General features: G+C 34.9%; 2 protein-coding genes and 1 long non-coding RNA gene across 3 annotated transcripts; 1 reads left to right on the forward strand and 2 right to left on the reverse strand.

Annotated features, from left to right (window-relative positions):
* Window positions 1-628: 628 nt before the first annotated feature.
* Window positions 629-10,533, reverse strand: CPL1 (C-terminal domain phosphatase-like 1). The gene is made up of 16 exons (XM_086662268.1): window positions 9,529-10,533; window positions 8,515-8,991; window positions 8,221-8,431; window positions 7,879-8,036; window positions 7,665-7,735; window positions 7,451-7,556; window positions 5,808-6,656; window positions 5,628-5,691; window positions 4,869-5,053; window positions 4,713-4,766; window positions 3,764-3,860; window positions 2,741-2,925; window positions 2,550-2,636; window positions 2,006-2,071; window positions 1,842-1,915; window positions 629-1,478 (listed from the first exon to the last, which is right to left on the reverse strand). Exons 1-16 carry the CDS (start codon window positions 9,787-9,789, stop codon window positions 1,370-1,372), a joined length of 3,054 nt encoding a protein of 1,017 aa, XP_086518394.1. The 5' UTR covers window positions 9,790-10,533; the 3' UTR covers window positions 629-1,369.
* A 3,793-nt stretch (window positions 10,534-14,326) lies between these two features.
* On the forward strand, window positions 14,327-16,519 carry LOC147560175 (uncharacterized). Its single transcript, XR_015234767.1, has 2 exons — window positions 14,327-14,516; window positions 16,029-16,519. It is a non-coding gene; the product is annotated as an uncharacterized LOC147560175 (long non-coding RNA).
* Window positions 15,049-16,315, reverse strand: LOC147560176 (putative long-chain-alcohol O-fatty-acyltransferase 5). The gene is made up of 2 exons (XM_086662269.1): window positions 16,254-16,315; window positions 15,049-16,165 (listed from the first exon to the last, which is right to left on the reverse strand). The coding sequence occupies exons 1-2, from the start codon at window positions 16,313-16,315 to the stop codon at window positions 15,280-15,282; spliced, it is 948 nt and encodes a 315-aa protein (XP_086518395.1). The 3' UTR covers window positions 15,049-15,279.
* Window positions 16,520-16,906: the final 387 nt, after the last annotated feature.

Consider the following 16,906-nt stretch of genomic DNA (forward strand, 5'->3'; position numbering starts at 1 on the left):
TATCGTTCCCTGTGTCTTTTTTTTTTTTTGTGTCGGAGGGACAGATATTTAGTCAAAATTCTGGCTTTTTTGGCCTCAAAAACGCCTTGTAAGAACATTTTTCGAATAGGCTATTTTTCTAGAGTTTATAACTAGAAGAATTGAAAATCGATCAGTTAATCCAACAAATCAAGAACCTCGCTCGGTATCATCAATATGTATAGAATCCAAATGTGTTCTTGCTTTCACAACCTACACCATATGCGAAGGTCGCAAATCAATACTTTTTCTTTCGATTAACATGTAACACACTCGAAAGAAAAGAAAATAAAAATTATTATCCAGTCGAGGTAGGTTGTTGTTGTCATAAAGTATTTGTTGCCATTGTCATAAAGTAGTTGGTATGACGATTTTTTGGTTGAATTAGACTTGTAATAATCGTACTTGCTTACTAATCTAATATATTAGTGGATAAAAAAGTTACGAAATAGTAAGAACAATTACAATCCAAAAAAAAAAATTCGTACAAAAAAAAAAAATTGACGTCGAGAGAAGGGTGATTTTTTAAAAGTATTTTTCGGAAAAAGTTAGGGCTTAGATGTTCACACAGAGTAAGGATGCTAATCAACAATAGAGAACAGATTAAACATGAAGAAAATTGGTATTACATTGAAGTATAAATCAAATCCTTATATCAAAGACTATTTGGACCATTTTAAACTGATCCAAAATAACTATACTCACCATTTTCTCTATTGGGTAAACCTCAAACTGCAAACAATGAACTCACTGACAAATTTAAATTGAATTTCTAAAATTTTTTACCTTCCAAGATGATCAATCTCAAGTTAGGAGAAGAAATTGATCCTGAGAATTATTCGTTCTCGATCTCGTTTGATCATCGTTATTCCCTGTTATTCTCCTTTCGCCATATCAATCCTTCTATCAACAAAGAAGGATAAGATTTCGGAAACGGAATCCTGACCCAAGAGAGCTTTTCCCATATGTCTTCTATTTGATCATCTGGATTTGCATCTGAGATGTCAGTGTGTCGGGAGGAACTCACTGAAACTGCAGCTTTCCATTTACATTCTCCATTCAGATAAAAAATTCAAACAGGTATCTAAGAAATTTACAAGTTACAACTATGGACTGCAATTAAATGTTCTCTGTGTTTCTTCTCTTGTTGTTCTTTGAAGAATTGACATAATAAACTCCGACGATGAAATGAGAAGGTTCGTTCCTTTTTTAATGTTGGCAGAGTTTCGAGGTTCCGATAGCCCAAGCCTTCGTTTCCAATGTACTACATGAGAGAAAGAGGAAGAAGAGAATAGAGAAAGAGATAGAGAAGAGAAAGGAAAGATAGGGAGAGAAACAAGTTCAATGTTCATTATGGAACAGGATGGGCATTATTAGAGTATCGAGCGGTTGAAGGAATACGCTGTAGCACTCGAGAGAATTCTTGCTTCAGTCGTTTATTCGAGAGTGCTTGATATGACCTAAACCACATTAGAGAGATCGGTGAAAAAAAAGACTCAAACTTGTATATAGCAAAGAGAGATTATATTACATGCAGTCTTTCTATGTCGTAAATCATAATTTGGCTAGTTGAGTTTGACTTGTCTAAATCCAACTCGCCTTAGTCTTTGTTGAAATATGACTCATCTTGAGTCTAACTTGCTATCGGCTGGGGCACAGTACATTTCAGGTCAGTTCAGCCCAACTCAGCCATTCAGACGAGTCAAATGTACTAGTCGGACAAGGAATAAAATCTAACTCGTGTCGATTCAGATCTCGAGTCACATTTCACATCTAGAATTGAGAAGAAAACACCCAAGTTAGCCAAAGAGGATGTAACTCACCTCGGTGATGCTAAGCGTTTCTGAGTGCCTTGACCAAGCTTGATCTTTAAATTAACAAGGGCTTCTTCAGCTGCCTGGAGAAAAGTATGCCCAAGATGTTCAGAAAACAAACACTTAAACCAATACAATTTATTGAAATAACAATAAAGAGAAGAACAAATTACCTGCATCTTAGCTACATCCACTGTAGATGCTGTTCCTCTTCCATATATCTGTCCTCCAATTTCAACCTAAAACATAACCCGAAACAGAAAGAAATACTCAAATTTCGATAAGGTCATCATTTCCAAACAATCATAAGATTGGAAACCAGAGCCACGGCTATTGTGTAAAACAAAGTCAACCCATTTATACATTTGATAATAGAAAGCTAAAACATATCCAGTATTTTAACGCCAAATAACTTGTGATCTGGGTTGTGCTACACCAGATTAAAACTCAGGACGGGAAAAAGGACAATTTAGCAAAAAGTTATCGGAGTGAGTGTTATAAATTGTTTTGATCCCCTTGATTGAGGGATAGCCGACAATGAAACACTATTGTAGCCTAATTGTGAGGTTAGTAATAGGTCATAACTTCTAGCCCGAGCAATATCCGAAGATTCACGCCATTGTGTTTTATCCGGACTATCACGCCATTGTGTTAGTAATAGGTTACCAACATTCCCAGACCTTTACTATTGAGTAATTTAATGTAAAAAATGCAAACCTGTGCATAAGCGTCTCCTGCATGAGTCGAACTAGTTCCAGGTGTAGGCTGGGCTTGAATATCCACAGCAAGACCCTCGGTCATGCACTGAAGAATAAAGTTTTGCCACATAATATATCAATTCATGGAATTTTCCAAGACATATAACAAGAGGAAGATTAAAAATGAAATCATAAAGTTAGGCATCTCACTAATTCTTTAAGGGCAGAAACAGAATCGACGAAAGTATTTGGTTCTTCAGTACTCGGTTCCAAATATCTTGAAGACTCCGATGTACTCGAATCACTTGTAAATCCATTGGCATCTGTATGAGAAAGCTTATTGAGATCCCCATGCACAATATTCTGATCTGGCTTTGCATTTGCTAAGTACTTATCTGTAAAAATGAGGTTCTCGTGATCAGAAATTCAGAATTGGGAAAAGGAATAACAATGTTGCATTCAACTCAACTGAGGAGTAGAATTATCAACCAGAAAGACAACCCGACATAAATGGTCAAATAGGAAATATTTTTTGAAACTTTGAATATCTATCCTGAAGGACCTAAAACAAAGTAATCAAAATGAATTTAAAGGCTGAAATGGCATGTGTCATTCTTTTAAGCCAATATATGAGCTTGTTAGAAGGTAAGAACTGAAACACATCAAAGTATCGAACAAAATGTTAACCAGCACGCAAAATCGATTATGGTAAATCGATCATGCAAAGTTTCTGCCTGTTTTCAGGTTGACAACAACAAATGTAGCAGCACTGTTTACCATTGACATGATAAAGGGTGAATGAGTGACATACAAACTTGGTCCGCAAGGAGAATACATATAACTAAAGTGGTTTCCGTTTCTGTAAGTGCATCACATTGTCTTCTAAGTATGACTTGTCTGAATCTGAGTCATTCGGTCTGGCTCGTTTCAGATAATGGACTCTTATTTCAAATTTATTTTATGTCGACTAAAATTGACCCGAAATCCCAATGAGTCAGTAGTCAGTTATTCAGATGAGTCAGACACACTAATCAGATACACAAACATTCTGAAATCGAACCGAGTCAATTCAGATCTGAAATCATATCTCAGATCTGAAATTTCAAAAAGAAAAAAGAACACCTAAGACAGATATATCAATGTATTGACTATGGTCAACAAATCAAGCATGACAGATCTTGGATGGAACCACTTGCTCAAACTAATAAATAACTAGAGTAGGTGTCTCCTTACTAGCCAAGCTCATAAGAGCACACTTTGACGCCTTCAATTGGGCTTGCTTCCTTGTTTTGCCAATTCCGTCGCCTATCTTTTTCCCACTTAACCAAACCTACAGAAAGGAACAAAATCAAAACAGAACACATAATTGCATATGATCTCTGAACGTAAAACTCTCGTAAATGATGAATCAGGAAAAAGACAAATTTCGTTTCGTTCTTAAAAAGAACCAGTAGTGGGAACGGAAACATTCAATAGAAAAGGCCCAAGAGCACAAACAGAGGAAGTTTAATCTAACGCAAGTAAAACTCACAAGAAGCAAGAAAGGAACAAATTTCAAGGAAAATAAGAAAGGAGTGAGGAAAAGCCCAGGGGGATGATGAACGGCTTCTACAGCGCGACTCAAAAGCTAATAAAAGTTCAATACAGGGACTTGTGAAAAACAGTTGTCACAATATAGAACTTAAAATTTCCCAAAACCCTGAAAGAGTACTTGTAATCAAGATATGGGAAATTTGAGATGAATTTAATTTCAAAAGAGGGTGAGGAACTCAAACGAATAAGAACAATACCCCAGATAGGAAACATCAAAAAGGAAAAAATTAATTATTACCAGTTTGCTGAACCAAATTACAGTACAACTGCATCGAAAACAGTATGACAACAGCGAGAAGACAAAAGAACCTTATTTCGATAGAAACTGCATTATTTAACCAGCAGCAAATGAATAAGAATAATAACCCAGATAGGAAACATCAGATCTCTTTACGGGTCGAGACTGGTTATTAGCCCCAAAAGTACCGACGGATTGAATGGTTCAAACCAGGAAATAATGGATCAAGAATTCAAGATGGTACCCTAAGTTCGATCATTCTATTGAGCTTCCAACAGAACATCTATGAACCAGACCTTTATTAACTACTTTTAGAGTTCAAGACTAAGAGTGGAGAAAGTAATGAATAACCTCAATAGAGAACTGCAATTCCCTGCTATCACACAGAGCTGTCTTGAATGTCACCTACAATCATTGGGACCCAAAAGGAATGGGGTTAGTAAAAGCAAAAGAAGTACATATAGCATTGGTTCTTATTTTAATTCACGTTATGACCTCCTTTAATACCTTTGATCCGCACTTGATTGCAATATTTTGTAGAGCCCCAACACAATCTTTTGGAGTGTCTTTTCCCGAGTCAACCTGAAGATATCTGTTGCTGGAAGTTGATCGACCAAGAGGCATCTCCTCAACTTTGAAACTGGGAGATAACCTGTTACTGGAAGCCAATCTACCCAGAGGAATCTCCTCACCTACAAAAATAAGTACAATAGGAACCAAGTCATCATTTATTTTTGTGAATCACAGATCAGAGATAACAAGTATATGACCCAAAATCCAAGATGTAAGTATATAACCCAAAACCAAATTGAAATCATAATAATGCAATCAAAATATAAATCCAGAAAGAAAAAAACAACGTCAAATGCTTTGATCTGGCTTGATCCATTTTTAGGCACAAAGACATGAGTTTAGGGTTTATTATATTACCATATTCAGGGATTAAAAACTTTTAAGCTTCGGTCATTGTGGAAAATCCTTCGTATTGTGAATATCTCAACTACGGGATAACTAAACATAGGATTGATACATTTTCGAAATCAGTCAACTTTGGGTTACAACTTTCCCCTAAACCGTGGCTACAGATAAAAGGGGAATGCTACAATCACATGGATTTTAACTCGAACCCTTACTCAACGCATTAATGGCACAATCTGTACCTTTCACTTCAAATCATTGAGATTTTTTTTAAAGGTGATAAAAGTATGATCAGGAAGATGCTGCATATAGTCAAAAACGATTTTCTTGTTAAAACTCGGAGTGTACCTGGAAAAGAGTGATATCTTGAGTTTGCCCGGTTTATCCTCACGCGATCATCTCCATGATGTCCCTGCAAATGAACAATATTATAGGTAATTATGAGTCAGCAGATGAGTGGAAGTGATTTTAACTTCCACTATTCAGAAAGCGGCATTCAGTTCAAGAAGGTAAGAATACAAGTATTACCTCTTTAGGCAATCTGTAATTATCCTGGAAAGTTCTATCTGATGGAACGGAAACATCAGCCCCGACAAACGAAGATGAGCGATGAGGTCGCTGTTTATCAAAACGCATTGCATCTGCTTCTAAAGGAAAATCCTTAGCTACTTGTTTGGGTAGTGTTCGGTTTTGTTTTCTAGGGCTTATTTGTTCTTCAGATGGGAACCAGCTTGCTCGTGGCTGCAATGGCGGGCCTGGAATTTGTGGAGGTGGTGGTCTGATAGGAAAAGAAGGTTCTCGCGAAGCATTCTCTCTAGCATCTTGCCCATGTTGCAAAATCAGAAGCCTTCTCCTTGTATCTGGATCTAACTCTGACTCAGGGACCTCACCTTCTTCTCTAGCAGGGGAACTTTGCAAGCTGGGCTCTGATGGCCCTACATGGGCCAAGGTGTTAAATGACGAAGATGCCTGTGGCTTCAATTGAGGTTGCAGCTGTGGCTTCATTTGCGGCTGCAACTGGGCCTGCATTTGTGGCTGTTGTACTTGTGACTGCAGCTGGGCTTGCATTTGTGGCTGCAGCTGGGCCTGTACGTGTGACTGCAGCTGGGCCTGTACTTGGGACTGAAACTGGGCCTGTACTTGGGACTGCAGCTGGGCCTGTACTTGTGACTGCAGCTGGGCCTGCATTTGTGACTGCAGTTGCGCCTGTATTTGTGGCTGTAGCTGGGCCTGCAGGAACTGCTTATCCTGGCATGGCACAATTGACCCTTGCGGAGTAGGTTGAGCAGTTATTGTTGATGAGGAAGCGACCAAATGCTGGAGAGCTGAGAGCCTTGGATCTATATTATTCATCATAGAGAAAGTTGGAGCCGCATCCTGAAAAAATAACGAATGCAAGATATTAGTCAATGACACCTACACTCTTTCTTGAGTGGAAGGCTTAAATCAGGTGCACAATGATAAAGAAGCTCCTGTATTGGATAACATCATAACCAGAACGTCATAATCAAAGGATAGGCTTTATCACAACAGATGCACAAAACATTTAGATTGTAGATATAGCCTATTCTCCACACTACACGTGTTTCACATCTAATAAGTCCCAGCAATCAAACTGAACGTTGTCTTATTATCCTATAGTGGATATGCAAATCTAAACAGCACCACGAGAGAAAAGTATATTAGTATCAACAATGAGATTGATCTTTGATCTCCTTTTCAACTTCAGACATCTCTTCGAACCGAAGTGAAACTTTGTTCGAGGCAGTACAAACCGAACATAATCATTAACTATTTTAGACGGGAATTTTGAAGTACATGATAGACCATGAAGACCAAATACTAATAGTGTAGCCTACATGGTGATGCATTTTTCACGTACAAAAAGTGCAGAAACCAATTCATCATACTTTCGAGGAATTCATAACTTGGTTATATTCATTACTAATGCAAACATCTCAGTATTGGCGTAGAAAATCTAGAAGGTGTACACCATGGATGATAAGGCATATACTGCAGATCTACCATCGTAAGCTAGCTAGTAGCTACCAATATATCTCATATGGATACTCCTTTTTCTAATTTTAGCATTTTTACGTGTCGGACACTTAATTTTTTACGCGGCCAATCACTTCAAGTAGGTATTCTGAAATCATGGGTTAACAAATTACCTCTGGAATCAAAAAGTTGCTCACATCAGGAGGAGATGGGACAGCTCCCATATCATCTTCGTAGGAAACATCGAGAACCCGTTGTAAAAGACCTTCATCAAATTCTCTGTCAACGACGAACGAACCATTGTGATGTCAAGTTAAAAAGAGGTAAGAAAACACTAGAGATCATTTTAACATAAAAATCATAACCCACTGATTTATAGATTCTTACTTGAAAAAACCACCTCTAACATTGCAGGCAACATTTCTTGCAACACAGAGAACTGGTACGACATTGTTTGCCTACAAGATGAGAGTTATGATAGGTAGAAAATAAGAATAAGGTACAAAGCTTACTAAGACTTACTTAAAACTAAAAAAGAGAAATTAAAAAAATAGAGAAACCATGATAATTAAATGGCCATTAGTGGGTGTTCAAGTATTACCTCAGCTTGAGGAGCATAGTAGGGGGCAAACGCAGGAACAACATGCACCTGAGGTTGATCTTTATCATCCCAAACTTTCAGACGATCATCAATTACCAACGCCATCTTAGGATGGCAAATACCGTCATGAAAAACATTTGCCAAAGATTTCTTTGAGCCTTTTTAATATCGCAAAGGAATTCACAGAAGGTAAAATGTGTTAGGGTGAAAGAAGCTTAGGAATTAGATAAATATTACCATTTCCTGATTATAAAGTGAAAAGTGACAATTTCAACCTTTCTTGCTGCTAATCATTTAGAATACCAAATATTTGCATATTAAACAAGCAAGATGAGGGCGTACCTGCTTTCACGCATACAATGCGATTCAATAGTTCAGTAGAACCAATTAAATTAGATTCCGGATCAAGAAGCCTCCACATTTCTAAGGCGTAATCTCTTTCAGCCATGGTGCATACATAAACCTCAAAACGTTTGCGACCTCTAGCTGTTAAGTAGCTCCTCAGTTCCTCCCATGCAGGTCGTAACCTCACTAAAACACTGGTATCGCGAATCTATAAAACAAATAATCGTTTACTAAGACACTCTCCAAACTGAGTTATGCTTGATCTCACTAAAGTTTTAGATGACTACATACCGATGGATTAATTCGAGTCAGTATAATGTTCTTCTCCTGTAATCTTATAAGTGGGCGAGCAATTGATTGGTGATTACCAGATAAAGGTGGAATGACCTCATTTTCAACTTTGACCACTCTCCCATTTTCCACAACTTGGTCACCATCCACGTACTGTTTCAGTATACTCTTGTCATCTTCGTAGCGTTTGACCTCTGATAGCATACTAGAAACCCGCTGAGAGTCCGTTTCCGACATTATTTTCCGTTTCAAAGCATCAATTCGGTCCTCAAATGACCGCATTGTATTTGCAACTATGAGTGTCTCATCTAGGTCAAACACAATTCCAAGGCATCGAAGATTCAGCATCGTGAGAGAAGAATTGTATAGTCCTTGTGCAACATAAAAACCCCAAAACCATGGATTTTTTGAGGGGTTCTTCCTTGAAGACATGGCCACCAAATGGAGCTCTCCTTCTCCTAGTCTCATAACTGCAGTCTGTATCATAAAGTATAAACTAAAATTCAACCATTCTGAATAATAAGAATACAAGTATTCATGTCATTAGAAATATATATTTATAAAAATAAAACCAATTTGAATAAAATCAGAAGAGTTTATAAGTTCAATATATCTTTATCATCCATCAAAAAATTAAACCTAAAATACCCAATTAACCACCGTTAACATGATTTAGCATCAATTTAGAATCAGAAGTAAGTTCATCCTCAACATCTACAGCCCAAGTTACCCAAGAATGTATTTGAAGATTAAAGATTCAAATTATGAACTGGCAAAGTGAGCTTTTCAATTCGAGCAATTTTAAGATAGGATCAACCATGTATCGTAAATTAATAGAAAAACCCAAAACTCAATTTTGTGATAATTTAGCTAAATTGACATCTGATTTTGTCAAATCTTTGGGGGGGCATGTTCTTAAATGCCATTTTAGACCAAGTTGTTTCTTCTTCATTTTTCTGAATTAGTTGGTCCTTTTCTCTGATTCTGTTTTGAGTAGTGATTGATTTTTTATACCTTATTTTCTCTTAGACAAGAGTAATGCAAAGTAAACAATGGTGAATCTTCATTCTGCAACTTGGACTCCATTTTGAAGCAAACCCCAAATGGGGAAATTGTGTGAAGAACAGCAAGAGGTGGGCATCTCTCACTACTTGGTGAGAAGTAAGAAACCCTAATTTCCCTGGTCATCATCATCAAGTCCATTTTCTGATTTTGAGGGTAAATCTCTACTTCACCAAGTAGAGAATTCCCATGATATACCAAAGATTTGAACATTTTTTTATATAACTTTGTTTAATCAAGGTGATTTCTCTTTTCTTCTCCAATAAAATCAAAAACCCTTTCTCTGAAAAATCAAATCTTGCTTCAAATTATCGATTCCCCCTTTTCGATTTATCCTTCTAAAAACAACAACTGAAGTTCATGATTCAAACATTAGATAACAGATATGGTGGGGGGGGTAAATAAAGTTTCAAGGAAGTCCAAAAATAGGTCAAATCTTGAATCTGATAGAGAGAAAATCCACCATGAATAATACTTAAAAGTTCGTATTGAATTTGGGGATTTGCGTTTTTCCGATGGGGATGTGTTTGTTAGTCAATGAACCACGACCTGATGAAATTTTAGAGAGAGAAAATTAGGTTTCTTTTTTGTTTATAGAGATTTGATTACGTTTCAATATGAAGATCAAATAACTGAAGATCGAATTTAGGTTTTCGATTGAGTTAACTGTGAAGTGAGTTAGGGTTTGTCTTTTTGATGAGAGAGGAAGGAGTTAAAAAAAAAAACCCTAGAAACACAAACCCAAGCTTCTTCCGTTGTCCACCAACTATGGGTCACACCACTCTGACTCGTTTTTAACTCAGATGTGAACTCAGTCGCCTTGCGCAATTCTCGAGGATATACCTTTCCTATCTTTTACCATTTTTACCCTAAAATAGTAAAAAGAATGATGAAAAAATCGAAAGAGAAGAATCCCATTTTTTTTACAATTAGTACACTATTATGTCATATCATAGTATCCTACATATTTAGGGTTACAATAAGGGGTAGTGGAGCGGGACTTTCACAGACTTTCATAGACAAAATGTCCCGTAGACATTTCAAGACATTTCGGATGAGTTATTATAGACAACATGTGTTCATAGACATTTTCAAGACATTGAGATTTTGTAGACAAAATGTCTTTATAGACATTTCAAGACATTTGATCCATAGACAAAATGTCCTGGGGACATTTTAAGATCTTGAGTCCATTGACAAAATGTGTAATGCATATTATATTTGTGCTAATCAAAAATATATTTTTCGACTTTTGTAGACATCTGTGAATATTTGTGGACATTGATAGACATTTGGTAGACATTTATTATTTTAATATTATTATTATTATTTAATCACATGAAATAATATATTAATACTAACATTTCAAAAATATATTTTTCGACTTTCGTAAACATCTGTGAATATTTGTGGACATTGATGGACATTTGGTAGACATTTATTATTTTAATATTATTATTATTGTTTAATCACATGAAATAATATGTTTATACTAACATTTCAAAAATATATTTTTCGACTTTGGTAGACATCTGTGAATATTTGTGGACATTGATGGACATTTGGTAGACATTTATTATTTTAATATTATTATTATTGTTTAATCACATGAAATAATATATTTATACTAACATTTCAAAAATATATTTTTCGACTTTCGTAAACATCTGTGAATATTTGTGGACATTGATGGACATTTGGTAGACATTTATTATTTTAATATTATTATTATTGTTTAATCACATGAAATAATATGTTTATACTAACATTTCAAAAATATATTTTTCGACTTTCGTAAACATCTGTGAATATTTGTGGACATTGATGGACATTTGGTAGACATTTATTATTTTAATATTATTATTATTGTTTAATCACATGAAATAATATATTTATACTAACATTTCAAAAATATATTTTTCGACTTTCGTAAACATATGTGAATATTTGTGGACATTGATGGACATTTGGTAGACATTTATTATTTTAATATTATTATTGTTGTTTGATCACATGATGGACTTCAAATGTCTCTTGTTTTTTGAAAGACATTTTGGCTTCCAAATTTGTCCCAAATCCTTCACAAATTCATCAAACTATGAAGTCCACCAAAGTCTGGGACATATTTTGTCTACAATCGAATGCCTCGGACTTTCATAGACTCTCAAATGTCTGGATTTGAATGCCTCAGACTTTCGTGGACTCTCAAATGTCTGGATTTGAATGCCTCAGACTTTCGTGGACTCTCAAATGTCTGGATTTGAATGCCTCAGACTTTCGCGGACTCTCAAGAGTCCGCGAAAGTCTTGCTCCACAACCCCCCCCCCCCCCCCCCCTAAGTATATAATCATCTTCCACAAAAACAAACACAAATAAAAGAAATTAGAAGACCAAAATTGTGTTAATCTGGAGACAAAGAAAATAGTAATAATAATGAATAAGTAAACAAACAAATTGAAACACAAGAAGCCAAAAGATTTGAACTAGGTAACAAAAGATCGAAAGAAATAAAGAAATAATGAAAAACAAACAACACTAGATTGGTTACTTGTATAAATATGATATTCGAATGTTTTTTTTTGTTGAATTAAATGATATTCGAATGCTAGTAGCCATATATGTATGAATTCGTGTATAACGTGAGATTTGGTGTTACTAGAAAGAATCTAATGAACAGTTGACAGACGTGACACATGTATGAAAGTAATGATGTGTGTGATCAACATAGAATATGTTGTTAATTATATGAAAAGTCTTTATTTTGTTACCGATATTGGTTTTCGTGAAACGATACTGTGCGTCCAAAGATATTACAATTAGATGAGGAAAATTATAAGGCCCAAAATTCGGGTCAAAATATCAAATGAAGCCAACCAGGAATAATAATGCAAAAAAAAACCCAAAAGTTGAAATTACAAAACATTTTTGAAAATTTCTGAACAAAACACAGTTTGCTCTCAACAATTTTGTATTTGCTCTCAACAATTTTGTAAATGTATGAACAAATTTATTTTTGTTCACACATAATTAAGAACATAATTATATATGTTGTCACAATTTCAAAAGTATTGCTAACAGTTTAAAAATTGGGTTTTTTTAACATTATTGTTCCCGAGTGGGTTTTTTTCGTAATTAGGCCCAAATTTTGTGGTTTTTCTTACATACCTATTACACTACCAAATGATGATCATGAGGCCATATCAGCAAGCTAAGCTACAATAATGTATCCTTTATAATTTATTCTACATTACAATAATATATGCTTTGTACTTTAGCTTATTCACAAATGGCTACGAATATTAGTGCTTCCATGTGTTTTACATTAGTGCCTATGTAATCGATTATCTATTGATTTAAACATCAATAGTATTGGGACATAGTTTAGTGTATATTTACTGTATATGCTAGGGTTTTTAACTGGATATCAAACAACCATGTTGTATACTTCCCTTTTGAATTTCTCCGCAGAAGTAGCTAGTTCTTTACCTAGAATTCACATTTTTAAGAGGATCCAATCTTTCAAAAAATGTAAAGTGTTATCGTATTTTTAAGAAGATGTGGAACACGTTATCCCCTATTTGTGATGTTTATGTGAAACTTGTGCATAATTGTTTAATGTATGTAGAACTTTGATCTAACTCACACCATCAAACCTACACTGAATTACATCTTTTTATTTTTTATTTGATACCGATGTTGGATGAAATGGTAAGTGATAGTTATATGCATAATGTACTATGATAATCTTAAACTTCGAATTGATGAAGGTCATAAATACTCAAACTGTTTAATTGTACTAGTATAATACCGATTTACTTCGAGGTGCGATTGCTCAACATGTAATGGTTCACAAAGTGGTAGGTAGATTGGCAGGATGATAGGTTTGGTCGTTATTTATGTGGCGTTTGTCTTTTTGATCTTTACACGATATAATTTTGATTTGGGTCCACAGATTTTAGGCTCAAAATAAAATTCAAAAACGAACTAAGGTCCACTCTTCCCAGAAAATAGGATTTTAGTTTTTTTTCCCTTTTGGAAAAAACATTATTGATACATTATGCGTTGTGTATGACACATAGGAGTATAAAAAAAATGAAATAAAGTAGGAAACTTTAACAATAAATAACACGTTATTTATGAAACAAAACAAGAATCAATAAACAGAAAAACACTGTAACTATGACATCTAGACATACTTTAACTATACTAAATGTGTTTTGTTGTAGAAACATACGTAATTGATACTAAACAACGTGTATATTGCGAAGCAGATAGCAAGTTTGAAATCAATGGAAAAATCTGAAGAAAAAAAAGAGAAAGAAAATTTTGGGGATTGGTTTTCAAAAGTGGATTTTTTCTTATATAAAAAGTTATAATGGGTATTATGAATAAATAGAAATGATATAGATTTGTTTTTCTATAGAGATGGGTCAATTTGGACTAAATATCCATTATAATTATTATTTTGACTTAAAAGTTTATATTAATATTAGGGTGGACTAAAGATTTTTGGAGTAAGAACCCAAAAATATAATTGATTTGTCTGATTCTAAATTTTCTTAGGAATCAAAATAAGCTATTAAACTATTAAGATAAGTTGGACATCACAAACCAAACAAAAATAATAATTTATGTATGACTTTGGAAAAATAGATACTACCCTAGGAAAATAAGATGATTATTTGAAAAGACAATGACAACAGTATAATTGCCCATCAAAACTGACAAAGTAATCACTAAGGAAAGACTTGTTGAAAGAGGTAATGATTGTTCTTTTGTGATTGTCCATCATGTGTTTGTCAAATTGCTTCATCTGTTAGTACTATTGTTGTTGTTCTCTCCAACATTAATAATTTGACAAACACATGATGAATATTAAACTCAAACCAGATGAATATGAGGGGATGTCAAGGGAACTCTCTTTTCCAAGGGTTTTGAAGGTATGGTTTTTTCTCTTTCTTGACATGATTGATGAACTTGCTCAAGCTAGATCCTAAGTTATAAACTTTGAAACTGCAAAGCATTCATTCATAAAGAAGATAAATAACATCTAAGTTTTAGACTTAGATGAACCCAAAATCGAGTTATTAAAATTAATCCTTCTTTGACATTATGTGAGGATGATATTTTTATTTGTAAAATTCGACCCGTTCATCATTTTCACATGAGCTCTACACGTGTATTTCTTGATATGAAACATTGTTATATGAGCAGTGTACATGTGAATGGGGATCGTGAAGTAATAATCTATTGAATGACTTGGTAAAGTAATGATCATTCAGTGTCCCTGTCTTACTGTCTAAGCTGTCAGGGCGGGATTAGACACTGACACTGGCCGGTGCCCGACGCCCACCAGTCCGAGCCGAGTACCTTGTCCGAGTTTCTATCCAGTTTTCACTAACTACTATATATGGATGTCTATAGACTCAAACACCAATACGTATCCGCATACCACATTATACACACACAAACTTCACTCTAATAATTAGAATTTTTATCACAAATGGTAAGCTTCGGACCCTGGTCTCTCATACTTTGAATTAAACTCAAATGTAGTTTCATACATAACGATTGACTCGGGGGATTCATCGTGGGATCAGCTTAGGTTACCCTCAAACCCAATCTGATTCAAGAGTTACTAAAGTGACAAGCCAATCCCAACTACTCAGGACTTGCTGTCGCACACATTCTTATCATTCGAATTCAGAATTGAGTTTGCAGTATACCACAGAGTCGACCTATATCTTTAACGAATTCAATCGCTGCAACTACCTCTCTACTCGTTTTAACATCAACTTCACACCTTATAAGCTGCGGAAAAAACAACCAAAATCCTGTTGCCATGACAAATCCAACAGTCAAAGGTCCTGAAATCACAGGATGCAACCTCCATCTTTTATTAACCTTCATCTTCACCAAAATCTCCAAGACCACACAAAACCCTTGAAGAACGAAGAACCAAGTAACTTCCCACGTAGGTTTAACTCGACCGTGATAAAAGAATATAAGCTCGTGCATCAATCCTGACACTAGAAATGTAGTAAATATAGCAGGTAGACTCGCCCATTTTGGTCCAAGTATACCCGTAGAAACATACTTTATAGATTCATATATAGTAAGTCGTAGTGTATTCATTACAACCAAGTTCCATCTTCGCCCCCAAAAGTCTTGTAACGAAGTAGAAAGATATGGTTCATTAAACTGTGGGTCGAGCTCGATACCTAAAAGAGTTGAAGCCATAGTTGAAACCACATTTACTACAAATTCTAGACCAATATAGAGGTAACAACAATAGTACACTAACATTATATTTGGGTTCATATGTTGTTTATGTTCATAAATAAGACTAAGAAGAACTAAGATTAAGCCTTTAATGGCAAACTTTAGTAATGAGAATTCATGGTTTTTCGATTTGAGATACGGGGTTTTGTTTGATTGTTTGGTATTGATAGGAAGAGAAGCTATGAAGAAGAAATTTAAGAAAGAAATTGATGATGAAGAAGAAGAAGAAGAAGGTGATAAAGGGCCTTTGCCAAATGAGTAAAGGAGGAGTTTGAAGTTAGCTAGCCAAGTTAGGAACAAAGCTATAAATCCTCCAAGAGTGACAGTAGTTAGATACAAAGGAAGAATTACAAATAAGTAGAAGATTGGGAGGAGAGAGAAAAATCTGAATTTTCCTTGTGGGATTTTTGAAGGTATGAAATAACAGTAAGTTAATGATATGAAAGCATAGATCCATACCTTTATGAAGTTCTTGATTTCATCCTCCATTGTTGTTTGTTCTTCTTCTTTCTCCCCCCCTTTGTTTTTTCTTCTGTTTTTATACATAATAAGGATGTTGACTTTTTTGTTTAAGAAGAAAACAAAAGATTTGTATCTGGTTTGCAAATAATTAACTAATTAAGAGCTTGGAGGGTTGATGGTTGCCCATGTTAGGTATCAATTGGTTATAGTTTATCAAGCAATTTGAAAAGCTTTGGACTGACTCCATGTTCAATATTTTATTTAGTTTTGGCTCCCTGTTCGGGAACTTTCGTAAACTCGTATAAACATATGCAACTTCGTTTTAGTTTCTTGAATTTGTTCACTTACAACACATCTTCCCAAGACCACATTGTTGCAGAGATTATGTCGAAAGAGAGTGAGAGACAACATTGAACTTCAAAATTTGGTAAAAACCTTCAAGTAACAAAGTATCCAAAGAAATATAAAGCTATGATATTTAAGCAATGACAAAATTTTCGATTCCAAAATAAAATGAAACACCCACATAGTTTTGGGTAGTTGAACTTTACAAATGAAACCTCTGGCACCAAGAAATGGAAGAGGT

The sequence above is a fragment of the Eschscholzia californica genome, unplaced genomic scaffold (assembly GCF_041429995.1).
Source record: "Eschscholzia californica isolate CP2 unplaced genomic scaffold, dmEscCali1.0.p SCAF_2, whole genome shotgun sequence".
Taxonomy (NCBI): domain Eukaryota; kingdom Viridiplantae; phylum Streptophyta; class Magnoliopsida; order Ranunculales; family Papaveraceae; genus Eschscholzia; species Eschscholzia californica.